Source organism: Myxocyprinus asiaticus, chromosome 17 (assembly GCF_019703515.2).
Source record: "Myxocyprinus asiaticus isolate MX2 ecotype Aquarium Trade chromosome 17, UBuf_Myxa_2, whole genome shotgun sequence".
Taxonomy (NCBI): Eukaryota; Metazoa; Chordata; class Actinopteri; order Cypriniformes; family Catostomidae; genus Myxocyprinus; species Myxocyprinus asiaticus.
In genome coordinates, this window is record NC_059360.1 from 33,267,104 (window position 1) to 33,292,812 (window position 25,709).

General features: G+C 40.6%; 1 protein-coding gene across 5 annotated transcripts in view; it reads right to left on the minus strand.

Annotated features, from left to right (window-relative positions):
- LOC127455575 (baculoviral IAP repeat-containing protein 6-like) overlaps positions 1 to 25,709 on the minus strand; it is a 213,214-nt gene that overhangs the window by 145,293 nt on the left and 42,212 nt on the right. For 4 of the 5 annotated variants that reach the window (XM_051723583.1, XM_051723586.1, XM_051723585.1 and 1 more), the window contains exons 4-27: positions 23,555 to 23,748; positions 23,134 to 23,245; positions 19,871 to 19,953; positions 19,461 to 19,683; positions 18,407 to 18,576; positions 18,259 to 18,317; positions 16,289 to 17,782; positions 12,965 to 13,114; positions 9,931 to 10,156; positions 8,347 to 8,507; positions 8,034 to 8,165; positions 4,812 to 4,943; positions 4,502 to 4,668; positions 3,997 to 4,130; positions 3,630 to 3,791; positions 3,385 to 3,516; positions 3,150 to 3,247; positions 2,873 to 3,020; positions 2,454 to 2,587; positions 2,202 to 2,348; positions 1,752 to 1,939; positions 1,328 to 1,630; positions 899 to 998; positions 49 to 263 (exon numbers count right to left, since the gene is read on the minus strand). In XM_051723583.1, coding sequence (XP_051579543.1) covers positions 49 to 263; positions 899 to 998; positions 1,328 to 1,630; positions 1,752 to 1,939; positions 2,202 to 2,348; positions 2,454 to 2,587; positions 2,873 to 3,020; positions 3,150 to 3,247; positions 3,385 to 3,516; positions 3,630 to 3,791; positions 3,997 to 4,130; positions 4,502 to 4,668; positions 4,812 to 4,943; positions 8,034 to 8,165; positions 8,347 to 8,507; positions 9,931 to 10,156; positions 12,965 to 13,114; positions 16,289 to 17,782; positions 18,259 to 18,317; positions 18,407 to 18,576; positions 19,461 to 19,683; positions 19,871 to 19,953; positions 23,134 to 23,245; positions 23,555 to 23,748 — 5,064 coding nt within the window. The remainder of the gene's footprint in view (positions 1 to 48; positions 264 to 898; positions 999 to 1,327; positions 1,631 to 1,751; positions 1,940 to 2,201; positions 2,349 to 2,453; positions 2,588 to 2,872; positions 3,021 to 3,149; positions 3,248 to 3,384; positions 3,517 to 3,629; positions 3,792 to 3,996; positions 4,131 to 4,501; positions 4,669 to 4,811; positions 4,944 to 8,033; positions 8,166 to 8,346; positions 8,508 to 9,930; positions 10,157 to 12,964; positions 13,115 to 16,288; positions 17,783 to 18,258; positions 18,318 to 18,406; positions 18,577 to 19,460; positions 19,684 to 19,870; positions 19,954 to 23,133; positions 23,246 to 23,554; positions 23,749 to 25,709) is intronic. The other variant, XM_051723584.1, reaches the window with a different exon arrangement.

Here is a 25,709-nt window from a genome sequence, read left to right on the forward strand (position 1 = left end):
ATACAATGACTGCTGCATTGCATTCAGTCATGATAAACATGTAGAGACCTTCATGAATCTGCAGACAGGAGGGGGCAGCAGGTCGTGTAGAATCAGAGAGTGTGTGCTGATATCTGAGGCGACCACAAGTCTCCTCCCATCCACTTCCTCCCCAAGAGTCCAGATGTCAATGGAAAGGGAGGCCAAGTCAGCGCACGTGGGAATCAGCACATCAGTCAGCAATACTGGCCGGCCGAAATCTAGCGTCACAAACCGCCTTGCACCTAAAAGGGAGGAATATTCCTTGTGTAGCAATATAGTTGGGTCACCATTCCTCACACTAAAAGCAGATGAAGTTCTCAAAGTGAGATCTCTAGAGTCAGTGTTCAAGAGTGAGAGCTCTGGAGTGCTTTCAAGAATCTAGTGTGGGGTCAAAAGTGAGGATTCTCAGAACAAGGACTTTAGAGTGTGCTCTAGAATGGGGGCTCTAAAATGAGGATTCTCATAGCAAGTCCTCTAGAAATTGTTCTGGAATGAGTGCTATAGAGAACGTGTACTAGAATGAGGGCTCCAGAAAGAGAATTCTCATAGCGGAGTGTTCTAAAAATGAGGGTTCTGGAATGAGGGTTCCAGAGAGTGTTCTGGAATGAGAGGCTCTAGAGAGTGTGTTGTAAAATGAGGGCTCTAGAATGAGGATTCTCATAGCAAGGGTTCCAGAGTGTGTTTTGGAATGAGGAGAATGTGGTCTAGAATAGGGGCTCTAGAATGTATGTTCTAGAATAAGGGCTCTAGAGAGCATGTTCTACAATGGGGACTCTAGAATGAGGATTCTTATAGTGAGGGTTCCAGCGAGAACATACTAGAATGAGAGCTCTAAAGAGAGAGGGTTCTAGAGCGAGAGTAAGGTGATATGAGGTACCTGAGTGCATCCGTTCAATTATTATAGACTGGTTTGGTGGAGGCTGTAGGAAGTGAGAGGCCTGTGAGATTGCCAATGCTAGTCCACTTCCTATGTGGTTCTGGAATGAGAACACACAAATAGAGACACAAGTTGTAATTTATTTACTATCCAACATCCATCCAACATTTGCTAACTGAGCATAAACCACAAATTCCAAGTAATATTAACACAACTCCAAAACACACTACACCCTAAAAGGGAAATTTAAAAAAACATCACTTCATTAACACAATATTATCCACTAGTCTCTGCTATTTTGCACAAATTTGCCTGCGGCAAAGATCACAATTTATTCTCTATTAAGGAAATATGATTGAACAGTATTGCTAAGTATTTAAAACGTAAAGCTATGAATACATAAAGCAGGAGGAAGTTTTCAGGACTGACCGGTTTGGCTTTCTGTGTGTTTTTATTTTGTGCTGAAAGATTCACAGGTTGAGGATCAATGACAGATCCTGGGAAGAGCTGAGCCAGTTCCACACTTATGGCTGCCGACACAGCCTCGTTCGGCGGGGTGAGAGGAGGCGTCATGAACAGTGGGGTGGTTTTAGGGGTGGGAGGGATGACATCAGATGGGTGAATAAAGAAGCCTGGGGCAGAGGATGGGTTGGACGGCACCGAGTTGACAACCCCAGATGCTGCGGTTGCCGCTGCTGAGGTCTGGTGGAGTTTGGCCTCCAACTTGGCTTTCTGTTCCACAAGATAACCAAAGCCACAGAATCATAAAATTATAATTACTGAATTAATCAGGACATCAATATTAATACGAATGTTCTGTGTATGTGTGTGAGGTGTGACTTTTATGTCTGACCTGCTGCTGTAGTTTCAAAAGCTGCTGTTGTTTCTCCTGAAGAACTTGCAGCTGCTGCTCTGCAGACACCATGGCGTGAGATAATGACTGCAGGGCCACCTGCGCAGCGGAGCTCAGGGCCGTAGACGCCTCACCAACGGTCCCAGCAGAGAGCCCTGTCACAGTTGGCGTCACACCAAACGTGCTCACTGCAAAAATATAAAAAAAAGCTCAAACAGGCACAGATCACAGCTTTCAGGAAGTGATGTGTACAAAGATGACAAGTTATGACATCTGAGGTATTTCCTCTACAGTTCAAGTATTATTAGTAGTTCCAGTAGTTATTATTATTATTACAGCAGTAATAATGGCAAATGCCAAACATAACTATTGTTCCAGCAAATTAATTTGCATATCTGAATAAAGCTGTAACTGTAAGAAAGAGGAATAATAAAAAAAAGGGATATGTACCAGTAAACATACTTGCATCATCCCTCTCCACTCTGGTACCGTCACTAGTGGAGATGCAAGTAAAGTGCAGGGGTTCGACCTCCAGCAGGCCAGTCAGAGCTGTGAAACTGCCCTCTGCTGCCCCGCTGCTGTTCACCTTCCCATTACCTGACATAAAAACCAAAAACCCTTTGATAGCTGTCTTGCTACAGAGTGTTGCTTTGATATTTATTCACAAACGTAAACATGTGAGGGAAAAATAAACTGACGAACCTGAGAGAATATCGGACAGGTCGATCTCATCCGACTGGACTCCAAAACTACTACTAAAAGCATTCTTACAAGAAGACCCGCTCACCTCCAGGTCAAACAGCACTGGGTCAAATGGAGACCCATACAGACCGTATCTGAATAGACAACCCAATTACTTGGTTTAAAGGAGAAATGACACATTTACACAGCTCTATTTCATCTCCCTAAATTAACCACATCTATATACCCGTAAATAAACATTCCATTCCAGTACATTTCACTTGGCTAAAGAAATTCCAAAAAAGTTCCAGAGAAAATAGTCAGCATCTATCTTATTTACACTTAAATTGCATTAGAAGCAGTAATTCAAGAGCATCTTTTACAAGCAACACAATCACGGTCAGTTTGTGAATGGTTCAAAGTGCATCTGATCAGCTTACCTGGTCTGCAACAGCGCCTCCAGTGGAGTCAAGCGGTCCTGCAGCTGCCGAGAGACAGCAGTGAGCAGAGAGGCGCAAGCAGTACTGCAGCCAGCCAGGTCCTCATCTTTCACGTAATTTAAAAGCACAAAGTACCAGAAGACAGATCCTGAAAAACAGACATAGAAAGACAGGTAATTACATTTTAGATGATTTGAACTAAATCGCTAATTTTTCCGATATCTTTTCAATGTAACAAACAAACAAAGGCTTCTACAATCTACAATAAAGAAATTACCTCCTGTGGCTGCAGCAGGCAAATAAGGCATATTATCCAGAAGAGCTTTAAACAGAGCCTGGCCAAAACTCTGCTGACCAGGGTCTCCTTTACCATTACTGAAAACATTAAACATGAACAACATTCTTACATTATAATTAATGAAAATAACATCATGCTTCTGCACATGTCTACCACAGAGCCTAGATCATTAGTTCTGCCATGAGACATAATTAAAGAGAGGCTGAAATCTCACCTAATACAAAGTGCAAGAAAGCGAGAGCATTTATGAGCTATACTGCGCCCAGCCTCGAAAAAACACACCCTAATGATGTCAGTCAGCCGTCTCCTGGTTTTGGTCAGAAGCCCTTCCTTCCCCTCTCTCAAACTGAAGGACAAAGGGATGATAACATTTATTTAAGACAAAAGATGAAACTGGGAAACTAAAATATATCCTGTTTTTCACAGAAATGGGCTCCCTAATTTACAATGAATGCTCACCTGCAGGGTCCGTTTGAGTAGACCCCTGCCAGCCAACAGAGGATGTCCAGGATGAGACTCTGGCAGTGCTCTGAGCTCTGCCCGTCTTCTCCACGCTTACACAAACCTCTTAGCAGCTTCTCATGGAGCTCAGGAAACTGAAGCATCGCACAACGTTGCACTCTGAGAAATAAAAGCAGAAACAGACAGTTTATGGACAGACTGCTGTGTTCATCATAATGCCTCACTGAAACTAATTCCATACTGTGGAATTATAAACAATGTGAAAACCAAGACGCCAGTCTGTTGCATGTGTAATCTTCTACAAGACATGACATAATAATTAATATAAGAGGGAATATACTGCAGGTATACTAGTATCTCTCACCGTTCTTTGGGAACAGATGTTTTCTTAAACCTCCTGATTGTGACGGACACTTCCTGGAGCAAGTCACAGCCTCTCAAGTTATCTGGCTTTTTAGGGGCAGTTTGAGGATCTGCTTTAGACGTGGAGGCCTTTTCCTGAGAAACAGAGAAAGATTTTAGAAAACTTTAGAAAATTAAAAAATTAGACCGGCAGTGGTGGTCAGCCTTTGGGCCTGCAAGTTCATAGAGAGATTTCTTTAATAAAGCAATGCTGCTATACAACCACTAGGAGGCAGCAATTCAAAAGGTTTGTCACCAACCAGTGTTTAAACAGAAATTAGTGTTTTGAAAAGGCAATGACTGAAAGGGTTTAAAAAAAAAAAAAAAAAAAAAACTACATTACAGAAACATTTCTATTTAAAATGACACGTAAAAAGTAAATTCTAACCCAACCCTTGGACTTTAACTTCTATTCAAAATTTATCTCCAGGTGGTAATGGATTTCTAGGCCAGTGTTTGCATTGTACCTTAGTGGCCTGAGCCCTCTGCAGCAGGGAGGACAGTGAGTGAGCTTTACTGCAGTGAGGTTTGGCAGAGGGCATTCGCACCACTGGCCTCAAGCTCTCATCCAGACCCTTATCACTCACTGCTTTAATGTGCACCAGAAATGAACGATACTTGCCTCCTGCCATGCCTAGGGAGAAACGGGTATAAAATAAATACATTTGAGAGCGTGAAGGGATCAGGTGTAAACTATCACTTTAATGCAAGTCTACTAGCATTCTGCTGGGTGGGTGAGAATGTTTGATATAATGACTGATGACTGCTCAAACGGACCCTTGAGGAGTTTGGGACTAGAAAGGCTCAGCATCCCTGCATGTCCAGAGAGATCCAGTCCACTGGACAACCACACTGGCCCACACAAGATATCATCCTTGTGCTCCTGCAGGAATGGACACAGCCTGGAGCCTGTGAGAGACAGAGATGTATCCTTAAATAATGCTGGCTTCAATGATCAAAGTATTCTGTCAATGGGCTTTAACCAAGGGCGGTTTTAAGGCCCTGATATACTTCCAGAGAAGTTAATATTCGTTCCTCGTTCAGGGGTAAAAAGAGGTTCTAAACAGCCGAGAAATGGTATCCACCTTTTTCCCGGGGTTCTTACTGGGGAAATGAATGTGGGTGGGACATCTCCCCGAAATCGTTCTATAGCATTCCTTAGCTCTGGCTGCAGTCATTTAAGACCGTGTTTACAGCTGGTAATAAAACATGTTTTGGATGATCCTATCGCAAATGGTCAGCGCTAAATGTAGTTATAAATGGGGTGTAAAATGTTTTGTGATTGGATCGCAAAAAACACATACAGAGGTAGTCAAAAAACACAATTCATTTGAGGTTTAAAACGCTGTCCTGATGCGTCCCGAATGGCAGCGAAGCACCACCTCTCACCTGTCAATCACCCACCGAATAAAAGTTGAAACTTACATGCGAATTTAAAAGGAAATAACCGTCCAATCGGAAAACCTGAAAAAGCGATTACATACCCAAAGATGAGAACTTCACGGCTCTTCCTCAGTGTGTCTGTCTGATATCAACATGCAGAGTGACAAGATGACTAGCACACACATATGAAGCTAAACTAACAAGGTACTCCACTAAAACAACCGATAATTTTGCTCGAAATGTTGCGTTTCTGCTCAAATTAAATCTCAACTGCATCTGGGAGAAACAGCATGCTGGTTTTGTTCGAGCTTTCTTTGTCTTTATAATTTTTTGCAGTTCATTATCGTTCAGTAACACACTGACATAGTGATTGATGTATGTCCTCATGAAATCATACACGCTCTCCTCAAAATCCCAACACTGTAACGGAAGAATGAATGGTTGTACACTGCAACAACAACTGTGTTTACTTGATAACAGAAGTAACACCCACATTTCACACTAAGCATCACAGGACGTAGGAAAAATGTGGATATTGTTTGCGAACATTCAGACACCCACTACGCTGTGGGAGGCATTTAGAGGAGCATTTAAATATGAGGATACTACATGTAAAACCTAAGCTGTGACATTAAAATGTGTTATCAATGACTTTACGCCCCATTCTATGAGTAGAATTCACACTAGATCATTAAAAGAAGTTGTTTTAACCACTCGATGATGATTTAAAGTAATATATATGAAGTAGAAAATGTTTAATTTGTCTTGTTTACATTTTGAATTCATGGCGCTAATGCGCTAACATGCTATAATATGCACCGATAACACTCTGTTATTGTAATTGATGATGACACTGATACTGCTGCAAAGATCAGTGTATAAAAGTGTTAATGTGTAGAATAAAGACAAAAGAATGATGATAGGCATATCTTTCTTGAGGCAGATGTGTAAATTGCTTTCATTACAGATGGCACAAGAGTGAATGGGCACTTGAGAGTATTCAAGTAGATTTGATTCCTTTTGTAGACTAAATAAAAAAAATAAAAATAAAAATATATATATATATATATATATATAAAAATAAAATAAAATAAATAAAATCGCATGACATGACAATCGTACAGATCTAGGTACATTTGCACTAACTCGCTAATAACTGCACGCAGGTGTGTTCTTGTTGACTGATTTTACCTGAATGAACAACAAACAGAATAAGCTGTCGGCGTCAAGGTAGGTGGAGCTTCAGGTCACACCTACCGATGACGTGGACCAATGGCAGTAAGATGTTTAGCAGCCGGTTAGAAGTTTTCCTAAAGTTTGTCCCAGCGAGCTATTACGTACCACCGAAACAATCACAAAAACGCAGTATTTTTTGGCCAGATTTTGTTCTAAATGGCGTCACACCCATTCGTTCTTCGATTTCGTATTAAGTATATTTGGGCCTTTAGGGTCAGAGGATAATCGGGGCTTAGCCCTGACCTTCTTTGATAATGTATGGGGCCATTCTTTGATTAAATATCAGAATGTAATACACTTTATAATACAAGTTTAAATGTTACATCTGTGAGGTGCCATTTATATAGTAAATCTTTAAATATAACTGGAACTAAACCTAAAAGGTCCCACTTACTTTTGTCCCAGCCACATATAAGATCAAAGATAAAAAAAATTGTGATTTTAACACTATGTACTTTAAAATATGATTTAAATAAACACTATTTTTTCCCTTTTGCCTTTACATAGTTCCAAGCACATTATTATTGATTCATCAGGTGCTAAAAAAAGCACCAATTCAAGTAACACTAAATGTTTCCCAAAGTCTAAATAGGAGGTTGACTAATTAAAAGAAGTAGTCCCCATAGGTTGCGTATTCATTGCAAGGCGCATTAAATCTCTTAAACCCTTATCTTTCGCAATATTAATCGGCCGGCAAACTGTGGCTGTCCACTTTACCATGAGGCCGCATTCATGATTCGCATCAGCAACAACGCCATCGTCAAGTGCCACTTTGAACTCCACATGAAAAGCCCTGCAGACATCTTGTTCTGTTTTTAGCGCTGACACTGCCCACGTAATGATACTTCATCCAAATTGGTGTTTTGATGATAGTTAAGACTTGACGTGCTTCTGTGGTAATTAAATTGTGCCCTACAGAGGCTGCAAAGTACTTGATTTCTGTCACAAGTCCCATCTGGGTTTGTTTTGTACAACAAATAGCAATGGAATCGCTGTGTGTGTTTCAGTGTAATGTCCCCGGACAAATTGCAAAGGTTTCACCCTACTCCAACCAGTGTTCAGAACTCACATGGAGCTGAAAATAATGTCAGAATCTGATGTCTAATTGGTAAATGTGTTAATCGCGTTAAATAAAAAGTAACAGGTTAAACCATTTTAATCACATACTTTAACACGTTAATTTTGACCGCTCTAATTAAAATATATTTATATTTTAGTAACAACTTGATACCAAAGAACTGGTACTTCTGACATCACTACAAGATGATAAAAACATTCGGGGCTTTACTGAAAACATTCAAGGCTTAGGCCCCGGTAGCACACCTCTAGCACCGCCTATGGCACTGATTTGATCTCTCTCCCCCCTCACAGGACTCTTACCTGGTGACTCCTCAATGTCCATGAATTGGATGTCTTCTGAGAAGTCGTGTAGTTGTTGCTGTCCGTTCTTCTCTTCATTTGAGTGCAGAACATAAGACAAGGGGAAGACAATCTGTCTGTCCACTGCCGTCTCTGCAGTACCAAGCAGAATAAATAAGCCATTAAATCTTACAGAATGGCTTAAAACTTTGAACATTCTGACACATTGAAAGATTAAGTCTGGCAGCCATTTAAGCTTTATCAGAACAAAAAATAAACAGGAGCTGATAGTCAAAGGTAAACAATGAGAGTGAGAGTTTGTTTCTAGACTCACCGTTGACTTTGCCCAGGCCTGGTGCTTTGTTCTTAAGCAGTGTGATCTGGATCTGAGGGATGTTTGCAATACTGCTGTTCAACACAAACTTGAAGTCCACATGTCCCACCATGCAGGCTTTGGGCAGGACCAGCTCGAACACATGTTCGTCCCAACTGGAGCTAAGAGATATAGCCATAAGACATTACATGCAGATCAAGAATGCGTGGTGACATGTACATACATTAGAGGTCAAACAAAATGGCTTTACAGGGTTCCCACCAGGGTTTCGATTAGCTGGTAATTACCGTTTGTTTTTGTTTGTTTTTTTTTTTACAGTTAAAATGTTCCAATATCCGACAAATTGAAAAACTGTCGGACACAATGTCTGGTGAAAATATTAACACAAAGCATCAACAACTCCTTTAGTTGATGCCACAAGTGAACAGTGTGACGCCATCCCAATAATGACAGCGCTTCGCTGCCATGGAGGTTTAAATTTCCCTGACAGTTTACAAAATCCTAATCCACGACTACAGCGGGTTGAATCCCGCATACTGGCAAAAGTATCCTGCGTTATTCCAGTCATGCATGCCCGCAGTGAGAAGCTTCTCACTTCAGAATCACATTAAAGCAGCCTTGTGTTCTGTCTTCTGGAGAAGGACACCAGGATTATGTGCATCTCAAGCTGTAGAGAAACGGTGCACACATTTGACTTCACGTCGGCAGCAAAATGCTTCTGTGCTGTGTAAAATTTGAGGAAAATAGTCATAAAAATAAAGAAAAAAATTAGACAATGTCAGATATTATATGACATAACCTAACGATATCTGGTATTTTAATATTTCTTTGTGAACAAAAAGATGTGACAAATTGAAATGTAGCTTTTTTCTTTGCACTCTGTTTTTGTTTTGTATGACTGTTTTGTAAATAGATGCAAATTTTTTATGAAAAAAAGCAGCTCTAATGATCAAACATTTATTGTAAATTTTCTTGATTGTGTCATTATTATTTCATAAATTATGCACAGTCCATTGCAAAATAAACACAGAAATCAAATGACCGGATTTTTTCCAATTTGTCCAGTAAACTTTATCATTCCCGGACACGTTGGCCGGCACCAAAATTTCTTAGTGGAAACTCTGGTTCCCACCCTTTTTGACCAATGATTTTTCAGTTTTGTGATTTCTGGAAAAATTTTATTTTCATAATGATACTGATTAAGACTGATTCACTAATGAATCGTTCAGACCAATTTGTGAACAATTTCGACCAACTAACTGAAAAGAACCTACTCAAAAGAATTATTTGGTCACAAATCAGACATCAGACATCAGACACTCAGCAAGTGTTACTTCTACACAAGCTATAACCAAGAACAATCTTTAGATGATGAAATATTTTAAAGCAGAGCTTATCTGCTACTCACTACAGAAATGTCCATGACCCATGAGCCGTGACACCAAGAGTGAGGTATAAACCATAGTCCCCTCACATGCACACTTTCTCCTTTCTCCTCATTTCTGCATGCTACTACAGGTCTGAGTGTATGAGTCTGCATCACTATCGCTCTGCAGTTTCACAATGTGTGTTTTATATGTATACCTGTCACTCTGTAGCTTCCATGTGCGTGTATGTTGCGCTGCGTCGCCATGATGCTGCTGGTGGAGGTGTTGTGGATGACGTCTTTGCTGCTGCTCCTGTTGCACTTCCACCCAGCAAGGGGGCACAGTGGCCGAGAAGCGTGGAGTCAGTGTTTCAAATCGTGTTAGTTCCACCAGAGAAGAAAGAATCTCTACAGTCAATGGCTGGTCCACTAGGAGGTCAACTCCTGAAAACAGACACATGCCTAACTGTACCATATATGCAGTACATACAGAATCTGTCTTTACAAAGAAAAGGCGGATCATCAATTTACTTTGTAATACAAATACTTTCAGAGAAAAACATTCCGAGAAAGCACATATCCAGAAAGATAGAGCATTACATTAAGACAAAATTTAAGTTAGCGTGAGTAATACATTTTTTGTTTGTTGCTTAGAGGTAGATGATTAGACAAATAAACAAAACCATCTGCTTGATCACTTGCAAAAATGACATTCAACATGGTACACGATAGGCAGCAAGCTTTGCTTGTGATCATGCCACCTCTCACACTGCATGCACAAGTGTTTTCAAAACAGCTTGTGAAACATTTCAGCACACAGACAATGATACCAAGAAAATATTTTTTTCCCTTGCATGGTGCATGCGGTTAGTAGTTGTGTATGACAATGTAGCAGAATAGAGCGCAACAGTGTTCGCCTACTTATTCAGCCGCCTGGGTTCCGTAAGTATATTCACCATTAATTTCTCCCATAGACTTTTTATAAAATCTTTCATAAAGACAACCAAACCAACCAGCTCAGAGGTAAATCACGTCATCACAAACTTTGTTTTGATGCAAAAAAGTACTAGAAAATCGGACAAAAAGACAAACGGTACAAGAATGTGTAATTACAGTCTATAATGAGGACAATTCCATGAAGCATTGTGATTGATGTCATGAAAATATATAAATTTTAGGTTGTTGATTATAAGTATAGAAACGTTTATTGTGAAATATACCAATATGTACAAATAGATAAGTAGTTTAAAGGTGAAGAGACACCGACTCGATAACATTATTTACAGTATATTTACAGTGCGTCATGAGAGTTTGCGGTCGCGCTGAGGCACGTTTCGTGGGTTTGGTTGGATAAGTTCTCTGATTGATGAGGCTTTCTCTGCTGGACCATTGGTAATCCAGTTGTTTTCCATGAATTCCGCTATCAAATACGATTTTTAAACAATAAAGTTGAAATAACGCAGATGGCTGGCTTCAATGGAAGATGAACAACCTCGGAGCTCAAGGTAGGTCTGTCTTTAAAGGTTTATAAGTTATTGTTGAAAATCAATTCATCCATGGAAAAAATTAATGCAAATTTTACTTCCGGAACCATGCTGTTGCGCTCTACTGTAATGCACAAGCTTGAAAAGGGTTCCCACTCTTTTCAAGGCACAATTTTCTAGGACATTTCTACAACATTTTATGTGCCCAACGGGTGTAATATTTAAGAAGAAAACACATGAGTGGTCATGATGTATATTGTGGTTATTCAGTGGTTATTTTTTTCTGAAATCTTTACACACATTCATTGAAGTGTGTGTAAACTACTACTTCTTTCGGCTGCTCCCGTTAGGAGTCGCCACAGTGGACCATCCGTGATCTGTATATTTGACTTGGCACAAGTTTTACGCCAGATGCCCTTCCTGACACAATCCCCAGTGATTGGGGGACTCTCACTCACACATTTGGGGTAATTTAGAGTCTCTAATTCGTTTAACCTGCATGTTTTTGGACTTGTGGGTGAAACCGGAGCACCCGGAGGAAACCCACGTGAACACGGGGATAACATGCATACCCCACACATAAAGGCCCATTTGAGCCGGGACTCGAACCCGGGACTAATGGGTGCTAACCACTGAGCCACCGTGCCGCCCATTGAAGTGTGTGTAATATTAAAGCAAAACAAAAACAAAAACAAAAAAAACACGAGAGGTCATGAAGTATATTTGTTTTGTTTATTGTGTATATTCTGTTATCAAATGGTTATTTTCTAAATTAATTACACACATTCATTTTGAAGCACGCAGCACATGCAGACTATATATTTAATTAAATCGCAGCCTTTTGCAGTTTAATAATCAGACTACAACATATCACAATTTTAATTTGATTATGTGTGCATTCAAATATTCTACTTCGACCCAAACGTGTCAAATTCCGAGACATTCCACTTTTTTATAGCGAATGCCATTTTTATGACTGCACTGTTTCCACATCGCTGGAAATCATAGGTCCCTACATGTGGTAACATGGATCATTCATTTATTATTGCAAATTAATTCACATCCCGAGGTGTAAAGGCCACATCACCATGCTACCACCTCGGGTAGTGAACACATTTTTATTTTTTTTAAATCAGCAGTTTGACCATCGAACGTTGTCTTAGTTTTACAACTAAATGTTTTTGATGTTAACACAACAGCAGTGTAAGAACGAAAAAAATCATATTTTTCACTCTATCAATACTTAAACTATTTTGTCGGAGCAAAGCAGAGATGACAGCAGATGAGCAGAGATGACAGCAGATGAGCAAAGAATGTCCGTGACAGGGCTTCGTTCATGTTAGTCAACCGTTGACGTTGTTTCACAATATGCAGCTGCTGGCAGTGATAAAACTATACAAATTTGTGTATTTGACACCTATCCCGAGTCCTGCTAATTACCATGTTTTTGTACATGTAACAAAAACCATGTTAGCCACAGTCAAACAGTTTTATTATAATTAAATATTTTCCAGGACAAATAATTATTTCCCAAGACATTTAGGTATTTTTCTAATTTTCCATGACTGGAAAACTGCATTGCAAAATTCCAGATTTTCCAGGATGCATGGGAACCCTGAAAGTGGTGCCAATTTCAGTACTGTTTTCATGAATTTGGGGTTACCGCGTACTGTGGGGGAGGAAAAAAACTGTCTCTTGGTTGAACAGACTCACCACCACTCTGAAGTTCGATGCGTCAAAGAGCTACATTAATGTGCCAATCACTCACCTGTGATACCTGGGCTTGAAGGATTAGATGTGGGTTTTGCTCCGTCCAGTAGTTGCTCCGCCCTATTAGACAGTGGGCCGTCGACAAAAATGTCGGCATCATCAATATCATCACACACACCTCCAATTTGAAGGAAATGAAGCTCTCCACCTTCAGAGAGAAAAAACTAAGTTATTACGGGAGGCTATCTAATCTCAGAGAAATTAACTCACAGATCAAAGAAACAAATTAATACTGTGACCGATCCTGAATAACTTGAATAAAAGTGGTTTATTTCACAGAATGCATTATAGCATTATGCAATAAAGTGCATATACTGCATGATAAGAGTATCATTCTACACCAGAACATTTTGACAAGATTTTTACATTTTCTGAATAAAATATATGTGGTGTCTGCCCGCGCAAAAGTCGCAGCTATGATGCAAGGGTGTTAAGTGGCTATACTTTCTCAAGGTCCTATGTCACAGTTAACTTTCCCAACCCATGTTTTCCAGAGGTATTCAGTCTGCTAAATTTTTTGGATCAACATTTTTTATCAATGTTGCTTTGGCTGAACAACTGATTGAGTACTTAAGAGTTAGCAGTTTGTTAAAATCCCTATTTAAAACCCTTGACAGTGAGAGACAGTAGAAAAAGAAACTAAACATCGGCAAGATGACGACAAAGGTGGAATTCCCCTTACTCCTATTAATATAAGCACGCACAGATATAATACACACATACACACTAAAATTTACCACATTAGCTACATATTTCTCTGTTGAATGAACAGAACAGCTGGCATTAATAAACCAGAGCAACGGTCTCAACTGGATTCCAAAGAAGACAAGCCTTTGGCCCCATATTTATTACCAGTTAAACATACAAACACAATCTTGCATCTTTTATGAAAGTGGTATCAAGACAATGGTGAATGAAATCTCTCATTGTTGACACAAAGTGTTAAACGAAGAGCTTTCTTTTCTGTGATTTAAAGGGGTCAAGTCATGAGTAATTGAATTTTTCTTAATCTTTTGACATGAGTTTATTGTACTATAAAAACAAAAAGTTTCAGAACTCAAAACTTCCTCCCTAGTCCAAAAAGAGCATTTAATGACACCAAGCTGCAAAAACGGTTCATTCTCTACTTCCGCGACATCCCTACGTCATTTGGGGGCCTTCATTATTGCATCATTACCACCTCCACAGCAAGAGATCAATGCCACCTTTTACATCATCGCCTCTTTGGTCCGCCCACTGGTGTGCAGTCAGAGCGAATGATGAGAGCTGGACAGGTGCAGCCATTGCTATATGCTTAGAGGGACTATTGCTGTAGTTGTTATTTAACTAACAAAGAGATTGCGATGTCAGGGAAGATTGGAATATGTTGTGCCGTTCCTGGCTGTGGAAATTTAACATCTCCGCATAGCCTTCCGAAGGATGACAACATTAGGAGAGAGTGGCTGATGTTTATTTTTTAACAAAGTTCCTGATCGATCAATGTGGATTATATGTTTTGTTCGCACATTTCTCTAAAGATTCTTTTGAAACTTATATTGAAAGATGGAGCAGTGCAAACTATACTGGACATAACATTAATGCCAGAGTAACCAATTGAATACTGCTGTTTCTGTCTCTGTTTGTATTGTATAGTCAGCCGTTTTAAATCACGAAATAAACCGTGATCAGGACTCCAACGTGGAGCAGATCATGCTTATTACACTGTTACTTACCAAAGAAATACATAATTTCTCATGAAATATTGATTCAATTATTAAATTTCTTTATGCAAGTAGATTGTATTATGTAAGAAGAAAGCTGAGTGCAATAAAAGACAATGTTGTAGTACAAGCTAGTTGCTGCCATCTCATCTGTCTTGTATTAGCAAAGATGTCCTGTATTTTGGCCAAAATGAACACGCGGGACACGCATTATCCCATTTTTAAGCAGCCAAACAGTCGAGGGTGATCCCCTCCCTCGGTCGACCGGTAAAATGATCGGGGGTACGACTCCCTACATGGCGAGCATCCCGTATTTCCCATTACATGGGAGGCAAACACCCGGGTTGACCGCCCATTACAGCTGGATACAGATTTATTAACCCATTTGCAGTGTTCTCAGCTTTATGTACATTACTGTATCACCAAATCTGATAAGCCTAATAATATAAGTATTTGGGAGCAACATTATGCCGACTTTGTTCAGTTTTATATTGTTATTTCAGTCAAATAACTGTAGTAGTTTGATTGTGTTCTTCACATATATTGGGCCATATAGCTATCAATGGCTGTGCTTTCAGGAGATTTTGAAAAAGGAAAATTTTCCTTTTTAACAGCCGTGTATATTTAAGTCTAAAAGAGGACAGCACAGTATTTCAGACAGAGGACCAGATACAGGGTGGAAAAGGTCATTTAATACTATATTAGGACTATTAGTTTTTTTTGTGCAAAACCTTTACTAACATTAAGTGAACCTCACGGAAAATAAAAGTAAAAAAAAAAGCATGACATGACCCCTTTAATGTTGGGAAGTGTGGAATGTAGAGTCCAGCTGATACATTCATAACTCTTGGCGCAGTGGAAGAGGATGGTTTTTACATCATGATATTCTACAGATTCACACAGTAATAAAATACGAGAGTCACTTGAATTCAGCCAATCAGGAATATAATGGAATTCATTAAACTAGTGCAGTGGACAAATGCACTGCCTCCAATCTGATTCCCCAAGGTCATTTCTCAGTGATACCAGTGACAGTGGCCATGTTTGAGAGTGAGTGGGTGAGCCCACCATACTTAAAGTGAACCTTACTGGTTACCATGGTGATGTGGATATGTGGGTGGTAAGCTAAACTAAAGAAAACAGTGAACCTTGACACACCATGTTTCTTTGATAGTTAACAACAGGTAAAAATAATTGTATGCCTATAGTACCATGTTGTAACAGTTGTAAATGCACCCTTAAACCTGACTGAAAAAACTATGGGAATATTTGGGTGAATTGAAATTGCAAAGGAATTGTGATTGGAATTTTCAGAAGTAAATGTAAGCAGGGTTTGTCTGTACAAAACTAGCTTCCACAATAGGTGATGTTGGCTGTTTGCCAGGGCATTGCAATGTGGCTGTCAAGGTGCAATGAGTGGTTTTTAGCATGTTTGCTAGCAATGTGTTTGGTAAAGTGTTTTAGGTGATTGCTTACTGGTCCAAGTCAAAAGAGCCCAAAAACCCAAAAAAGTTTGAGCAATAATAACTGTGATCAATAAAAAGTAATTAGACATATTCAGCTCCTGAACTGGCTCAATAAGAATTGAATGGTTCTGTAAGTGTGGCATCAAACTTGCCCACCTTTTGTGCAGGCACATAGCCGGTCAGTGCCTGAGCAGTAGGTAACGGAGACGAAAGGGTCCACCTCCTCTGTCCCCTCTTTCTTGGGTGGCTCCACCTTGGCCAAAACCTCTAGGGTGGACAAGTCCAGAATCATGATGTAACCCGCCTGTGTGGTCACCACCAGGTGCCCGAGTCCGGCCACCTCTCCTCTCTTCTCCTTCCCAGTGACTGATCCCATGCTTGGGCCAGCCATCGCCATGGATATTGCAGTCCCTGCACCATTTTTTAGCCCTGAAGGCGTGGACTCCTCAGACGTTTCCTCTCCGTCGTCCTCTCTGCCATCCAGCACATCTGGTGGTAAGAGGAGAAGTGATGTAACTGCATCCCGTGGGTCACGGATCTGCTGCACCTTCACCGGTTCCTCCTCCAGGGTCACGATGCGAGTAGAGAAGTTCAACTTGTAGAGCGCAAGGTAACCACCACCACCGCTGCCTCCTAGAGGCCTGGAAGTATGGGGTTTCTGCTGTTCATGTGGGGGTAGGATGAGAGGGGTCTGGGGAGGTGAGGCACCAGAGTGGGCATCATGGCCATTGGCCAGTGTCTGTCCCTTTCGATGGCCGCAGAGGGCCGAGTGCAGACGGTTCAGGGTATTTAACACCTCCACCTGATTGATAGCACTAAGGGACTCTACAGAGCACGGTTGAAAGCCAACTAACAAGTGCAAGCCATCGCTGCAGGGCATGATGGAGTCCACATAAAGGTTCTCTTCCTCCAAGGCTTTAGGCAACCGCAAACACTGCACTAAAGAGCCCGGCCGTGGAGCCAGTGAGCTCCATTTCTCCCCATCCAGAGGTCCAAGCCCAGCCGCTGCATCAGCAAACTGCTGAATGTACGTGATGGGAGGGTCCTGTAGCAGCAGCTGTTCGTGAGAATCAAACTCCATTTCAATAATCTGTGGGACAGTGAAACCCTCCTCGTGAAGCCCTTTGCTCATGAGATTGTTCATCTGGGTAAAAACCTTCCCTGAAGACTTCTCGTCTGCTTCTTTGATGCTGTACAGGAGCAGTACAGGCATAGTCCTATGAATATGTGTGGCTGGTGATGGATTGGGGGAGCCCAGGTCTTTGGGGGGATTACAGGACTCAATCTCCATGGGACCTTGGTCTGGTGTAAGCCCCTCAGGGGCAGCAGTCCTTATAGGGCTATCCATGGAACGACGAGACAGAGGGGGGCCTAGTCGAGAACCTGCTGCTGACCGGTAGCTTAGCAGTCCTCCGGCCAGCAGGCAGGGGAAGGGAATGTTGTGGTGCTCGGCAGGCCTATCTTTGGCCTTGTCGGCTTTAGGGGGGCCCAGTGAATGCGGAGTGTTGGACCCCAACTCCTCCAAGTCTTTAACTGTGTCCTCCAACACACTGGCCACCACCTCCCACTGTAACTTCTCAGGCTGCTGAAGCACGCTGAGGGCAGTAACTCCTAGACTCACCTCCATTGTCTCCTTCTGACCCAGTGGGCCTACACAAACAAAAAAAGGAGGATAAGGTGGAAGAAGGTGTTTATTGAAGACACCAGGCATGTGGCCTGCTTTACATATCGTGTCCTAACCAGGAACTGAGCAACACAAAGTTTCCAGGGTCAAATAATATGTCTGTTATAACTATAAACGAAAATCCTACTGATCACAATCACAGCCAATCAGAACATACTTGATGTTTAATCTACAGTTATGCAGAGCAGGATCATTATACTAATTAAATTTAATGTGGGGGAGGCTACCAAGCACAACACAGAAACAGAAGCCAAGCGAGCTGTCACTGAATAGGAAAAAAAACTTGTTAGGACACAGTGTAAGAGAATGAAGACCAGTCAGAGCAAAAGAAGCACTTCAGAAGAAGCTACATTTATTTCGCAAAAGTGTTCAACAGAAAAGAATAAACTGCCAAGCCAGCGATTGCTTTCAATAAATAAAAATGGATGTTTAAGTGCTTTACCAGTGATCAACTCTGATCTGGAATGCTCTTCACTGTCCGAGTCCTCTATCTGGTCATCACTAATAACAAAAACACAGCAAACGTTTAATGAACAAAACAGGGAGTAATACTTCAATAATATGCAAGTGTGTGTTTGTGAGTTTAGAACCTGTCCCCCTCTAGTTTGGGCAGGTCAGAGCAGCAGGTGGCCTCCTCTAGCCAGGAGAGTGTGGGTTTGCACAATTCTGTGCCTGTGAGGGTCTGCTGTTCACTGCCAGACAGAATCAGTTGCCTCAGGATGGCTGGGTCATATGGGTTCACCTCAAACTTTAAATGCACCTGCATAGGAGAGACAAAGGTTGATTTGATGCAGAAGTCATACACAGCCTGGCTAAAAATTATGGCTTAATTTTTTGACCACTGATGTCTGATTTGGCCGTTATTATTTCATGTGAAGACATAAAATAATGCTTATCTTGTTTACAGGTGCACTTAGTAAGTTCATGTTCACATTGTCTTGGACTTACACTGACACCAATAGCATGGATGCAGCATCATTCAAACACAATAGTTTTCAGTTACAGATATAAATGTAGGAATTTGCTGTTCACAGTAAGCCATGATTAATTTAATCAATGAGTGACAGTGTCAAATAACAGGATGGTTACTGAGACAAAGCAACTAACATACAGCTGGTCATGTGATCCTAACATGGCAGCCTCCATAAGGGGACCCTCTCCATGTAGAGTAAAACAGCTTTTATAAGGTTTATGATACGTCTGAAGTCTTCATCTCATGTGAGTGGTAATTATGTTATACATACGTTTCAAAATTGCAATTCATTTCTTAAATGAGGAACAAATTAATGAGTGCACCTTTACAGTCAACATGAAACTGCTTTCGCAACCCATTTTACTTCCATTATGTGACACTTCCGAGTGAAACAAGGTACTGAACGAGAAAAACAATGTAGGGTAGGGCTAGATTTTACTCATCAGAACTGATTGGATCGTTGAAAGTGGCCTCTATATGAATGGTGGTTATGGGGAGGGGTTGAAAAATAAGAGGGCTTGGGAAAATCAGCCAAAAAGGAAAGTCATTATATTTTGATGAAATATTACAAAGACAATAGTTCTCTTGACTATTTACTGATCATTGATGCATGATTTTGTAAAGTCAATAAGGGTCCATTCTAATTTCACTGTGGCTTTAAAGATACCTACCTTCATGAGCTTGGAAACATCCCAGATGCAAATCTTCCCCCGCTTGGTTGCCGTAGCGAGGAAATGTGGGCAGCTACCAAACCCATAGCACACAATCTTATCCGAACCATCTGCACTGGGAAACTGGGCAGGACTGGTGGCCAAGGTGACAGATAGTGGAACGTTTTGGGTGTGCTCTCCTTTCACAAACGGACAGTTCGGCGAATGACGCTCGTGCTCAGACCTGAGAGAAAGCGCTAAATATTACTGACATGGTTCATAGCAAAGGTTGCTCTCTGCTCTTGGCCTAAATAATTGCAGACATGATTAATTTGACATTTATTTTACATTGCTTTTAAGCAGCAGTGATTTTTTCTGCTTTGTAAGCAACTTTGACATTGTGATCTGCGTTTAAGCGGGTTGCTGCTCACCAAGGCTCATCTGTAGGTTCCCAGCACACCAAACACACACTGCAGGTGAAGCACATGGCCCGGTCATCACCTGTGGATGCAGGCTGTAGGGAAGAGGACAGAGAGCTGTTAGTGCCATCTAGAGTGTGAAGAGATTCGAGCACTAAATTACCATATTAGGCATTCAACAGCTAAAAAACAAAAAAATAAATTTAAAAAAAGACTACTTTAAAGTTAGGGTGAATTCAAGTAAATTGGGACACTTTTTGACATTAAGATGACTGTCAAAAAGAGGCCTAGTTCACTCTTCTTTATAAAATAGTGTATAAACAAATGTTTATCGGTTAAATTAGTGGGTCTCACCAGGGGGCCGTGACCTGCTAGGGGGACTCAGCTTACTTCCAATGGGGATATTGGATGACTTAAAATTATTTAAATTGAGTTATACTGCACTTAATTAAAATGCTTCAAACTGAGAAAACTCATGGAGACTGACATTATAGTTCACATTCACCTTAGCCAAATACATTTAAACTAAGTTTTTCACAATTCCTGACATTTAATCGAAGAAAACATTCCCTGTCTTAGGTCAGTTAGGATCAATTCTTTATTTTAAGAATGTGAAATGTCAGAATAATAGTAGAGATAATGATTTATTTCAGCTTTTATTTCTTTTATCACATTCGCAGTGGGTCAGAAGTTTACATACAATTTGTTAGTATTTGGTAGCATTGCCTTCAAGTTGTTTAACTTTGGTCAAACTTTTTGGGTAGCCTTCCACAGGCTTCTCACGATAAGTTGCTGGAATTTTGGCCCATTCCTCCAGACAGAACTGGTGTTACTGAGTCCGTTTGTAGGCCTCCTTGCTCGCACATGCTTTTTCAGTTCTGCCCCCAAATTTTCTATCAGATTGAGGTCAGGGCTTTGTGATGGCCACTTTGCACCTTAAGCCATTTTGCCACAACTTTGAAGGTATGCTTGGGGTCATTGTCCATATGGAAGACCCATTTGCGACCAAGCTTTAACTTCCTGGCTGATGTCTTGAGATGTTGCTTCAATATATCCACATAATTTTCCTTCTTCATGATGCCATCTATTTTGTGAAGTGCACCAGTCCCTCCTGCAGCAAAGCACCCCCACAACATGATGCTGCCACCCCCATGCTTCATGGTTGGGATGGTGTTCTTCGGCTTGCAAGCCTCACCCTTTTTCCTCCAAACATAACGATGGTCATTATGGCCAAAAAGTTCCATTTTTTGTTTCATCAGACCAGAGGAAATTTCTGCAAATAGTAAGATCTTTGTCCCTATGTGCACTGTAAACTGTCTTTTTTTTGGCAGTTTTGGAGCATTGGCTTCTTCCTTGCTGAGCAGCCTTTCAGGTTATGTCGATATAGGACTCATTTTACTGTGGATATAGATACTTGTCTACCTGTTTCCTCCAGCATCTTCACAAGGTTCTTTGCTGTTGTTCTGGGATTGATTTGCACTTTTCGCACCAAAATCTGTTCATCTCTAGGAGACAGAATGCGTCTCCTTCCTGAGCAGTATGATGGCTGTGTGGTCCCATGGCATTTATACTTGCATACTATTGTTTGTACAGATGAACGTGGTATTTTCAGGGATTTGGAAACTGCTACCAAGGATGAACCAGACTTTTCTGAGGTCTTTCTTTTGATTTTCCCATGATGTCAAGCAATCGTCAAGAGTTTGAAGGTTGGCCTTAAAATACATCCACAGGTACACCTCCAATTCAGTATACCTCCTATCAGAAGCTAATTGGCTAGTTGTCTAAAGGCTTGAAATCATTTTCTGGAATTTTCCAAGCTGTTTAAAGGCACAGTTAACTTAGTGTATGTAAACTTCTGACCCACTGGAATTGTGATATAGTCAATTAAAAGTGAAACAACCTGTCTGTAAACAATTGTTAGAAAAATTACTCTTGTCATGCACAAAGTAGATGTCCTAAACGAAAACTATAGTTTGTTAATATTAAATCTGTTGAGTGGTTAAAAAATTAGTTTTAATGACTTCAACCTAAGTGTATGTAAACTTCTGAATTCAACTGTATTTTTATTGATTGACACTACTGTTTTCTGTTAATAAAAAGTTTGAAAACGAGCAGCTTTGTCATCATTACAGCAGAGGTACCAAAAAAATATCCTGGACTTGAATCTGAGTCACCTCTCTGAGCACTGGAGACACACATCACAAGAACACATGCACTGCACACAAAACCATAGCTCTGACAAAAAGTTTAATACCAGAAAAACAGTGAAAAGCTGACGAATATCACATGATGACCCAAACAAGCAGTTGTGGGTCAAAAAATCCAAATGAACTAGAGACTTTGACAGATTTTTTTTTCTTAACCTCTGAAAACTGTTTTCAATACTTAGTACTTACAAATCTGAACATAACATGAACCAGGGAAAATTAACAGCATTCAGGACCATTAACAGCAGAACAGGAACCATGAGTTCTGAACATTACCCGAGAATATTGTACATTTGTTCTGCTGATAAGCATGTTATACTAGCACAAGATTTCACATAAAGAGTCTGCAACATATGTGCCATTCAATTCTTAATTCATCACATTTTCTCTTTTCTTGCTTTATTTCTTAAACTAACAAAATGTCCCTTTGTAATGAGACATCACCCTTTCAACCACAACACAGAGTCACTGTTCTCCCCTCACTCTCTTCGGTTGGCATGACAACAGAACATGGGTGAGAGGAGTAGTGTGGTCTCCTTGGTTACAACTGCAGCTCAACCCTCCTTGGCATGCATGGTGATTTGGGTAGAGACAATACAACAGGTACCAGAGCATAGTGGGGGAATCCCAGATTTCATAATAAAACCAAAAGTAAATGTGTAGGCTACGCTATAAGAAAACACCCTGCCACATTCATAAATCATCTAAAGAGAGACATTCCTAAGACTTAGTGGTGGTAGTACATCCTAGATTTGCTTTTGCATTTGTCTTTCTTTAAAAAAAAATAATTACAACCTTTTTGTTTCTATCATCGTTGTTGACCCAGTTTAGGTCGGGTCTCTAAATGATTTCACTTTCAAATAGTGATACATTCAAGCTTTCGAAATCATTCAGTGGCCAATAAGATGAATCATTCAAATACCTTACAAATATAAACAGAAAATAAAAGCACATTTCGAGGAAAGCAAAGAGGAGATGATAGAAAAGAGAAAGGGAAAGACAGGCCCAAACTAAAAGGTGATGCTGTGAATCTGCAAGGCATCATTGCCATGGTGACAGGACACAAACCTGGTGATAAAAGCCCGCCTGTGCCATGGGATCAGGCTGAGCCCACCTGTAGCCAGTATGGGGCCAGGACGTGAACGTCTCTCTCCTGTTAGCTTCACTATACATCAAAGACCTGTAAATATCACACACACACAAAGTCTTAGGCTGTGCGAGATATCCTTGGTGGCAAAGAGGCATAAATAGCAAAAATGTATGCCTCATTCTCTACAAGTACATTAAAACTACATTTTTATATCTTTTAAAGAATATGTGAGTGGTGTTTATATCAAATAAATATAGTAATACCTAAGAACACTAATTATATGTAATCTTGCACTCTGAATAGTGCTGATGGCCACAACAAAAGTACTAATCTGAACGGTGTGATGCATCCCAAAAAATTCAACAGAAACTGAAGTGGCTCTTTCTGTCCCGCGGTTACCTGTCAACAGAGCGTCCGGGTCCAACCCCCAGCTCTGGCCTGCCGCTTGGTAAGAGGTAGGAGAGTCTGTCCATGACCGAAGAGGCAACAGAGAGGGCCGCCACATTCTGATTCAACTTCTTCAGCTCGTTCACGATGGCATTCATTACCACTTTCAGCACATGATGAGGGAGGTGCAAGGTCACAGTTGCCCACTGGAGAAAGAGATACAAGGAAAAAGAGAAGAGTGTGATGGAGAGACTTATAAGCAGTTCTAAAGGCCTTTTCACACCAGAGGTACGCATTGCAGACGAATGGCACTTTCACACTGAGCGAGCCATATGATCACCATTAGCACATTCACACCTTCACAACAGGTCAGGTGCCACTGATCGACAGTCAATTTTACTCCTGTACAATAAGCGGCGCAATGTTCCTTTCAGCCGGTCCACCCTCTGCCCATCAAGGATGAGAAGAACTACTTGTCAAGTTTGAAAACAACCATGGAATCATAGGACAAAAGACAAGCAAACAATGGACGTTCTAAATCTAGAGAGCATTTGATTGGACAAAAGCCTGTGTAGAGTCAAAATCAATATTTTCAGTCTGTTTTAAGGGAAAAGACAGTAGTATATTTTGTCCACATTTGGGTTAGTTCACCCAAAAATGAAAATTCTCTCATCATTTACTCACCCTCATGCCATCCCAGGTGTGTATGACAGACTTTCTTCTGCTGAACACATTTGAAGAAAAATCTTATCCAAATGGATGGTGATTAGACCTTTGAATCTCCAAAAAGAACAGACAGTCAGCATAAACATCATCCATACAACTCCACTGGTTAAATTAATGTCTTCTAAAACTAAATGATCACTTTTTCTGCAAAAAAAATATCAATATTTTAGCAATTTTTAACTATAAATCATCGCTTCTGGTCAGCAGCAGTACGCATGTGTGACGTAATCACACTGGCATATTTACAGGACAACAGACGAATGTGCGACACACCCGGAAGAGTGGCGCTGTTCACAACTGAGTAGGAGAATCGCTGTACAGAAGCTTTGTTGGTTTTATCCATTTGTTTACTCAGAATAGAGCATTTGTTTGCTCATCCTGGATGTCTCAACTGAGAGAAAAACGTGAAATTATATCCATAACATGCTGACATGAATACATCACACGAGACCGCTTGAACTCCGCCCTCTCATGAATGTGCATATGGCTGCTGACCGGAAGCAATGATTTATAGTTAAAAAGTACTTAAATATTGATCTTTTTCACAGCAAAAGCAATCGTTTCCCTTTAGAAGACATTAACCAGTGGAGTCGTATGGATGACGTTTACGCTGACTGTCTGTTCTTTTTGGAGATTTAAAAGTCTAATCACCATCCACATGCATTTAAAGGACCTACTGAGCTGAGATTTTCTTCTATTTTTCTTCAAATGTGTTCTGCTGAAGAAAGAAAGTCATACACATCTGGGATGGCATGAGGGTGAGTAAATGATGAGAATTTTCATTTTTGGGTGAACTATCCCTTTAAGGTGTACATTAGCATATAGATGGCCATAAAGCTAATAGACATGGACTAAAACCCACACAACTTTGCAAAACAAAACAATTTTGATTTCATTTAATCTTTAAACACAGATCTCGGATGCTTGAACAAAATAAAATAATAATAATACAATATACCCTGGTACACAGTCTGCACTCTTTATAAGAGTCTGGAAAGTTCCAGAGCCCAGTGCAGTGATCTAACAGATGTCAGCGCCAAGCAGAGTGAGAAATACATCACCCTGGCTAACGCTCACTGCTACATCAGTGTGATCTGGATGGCCGTCAAATGACGGTAAAAGGGGGCTTGGAAGAGTAAACAAGGAATGCTGCCCCTTCATTTTTTCCACATGGGGCTGATTCTGTGGCCTATGGTAAAACTGCATGAACAGGACTGCAGCTATATTCTGATGGCTTAGAGGACGCAGGAGAGAAACGTGGCATAATTTTTTAACCGCAGAGGCTCATATGTAAAGAGCCTCATAACAAGTCCAGTCCAAATGACTCATTAACAGATGGGGGAAACAGATCCTAGATCATCATTCATGAAGGATCCTTATAAAGGAGCTGTAGACTCTCAGGGCAGTAACTGATGTTCTTGTTTTCTTATAATGTAGAGAG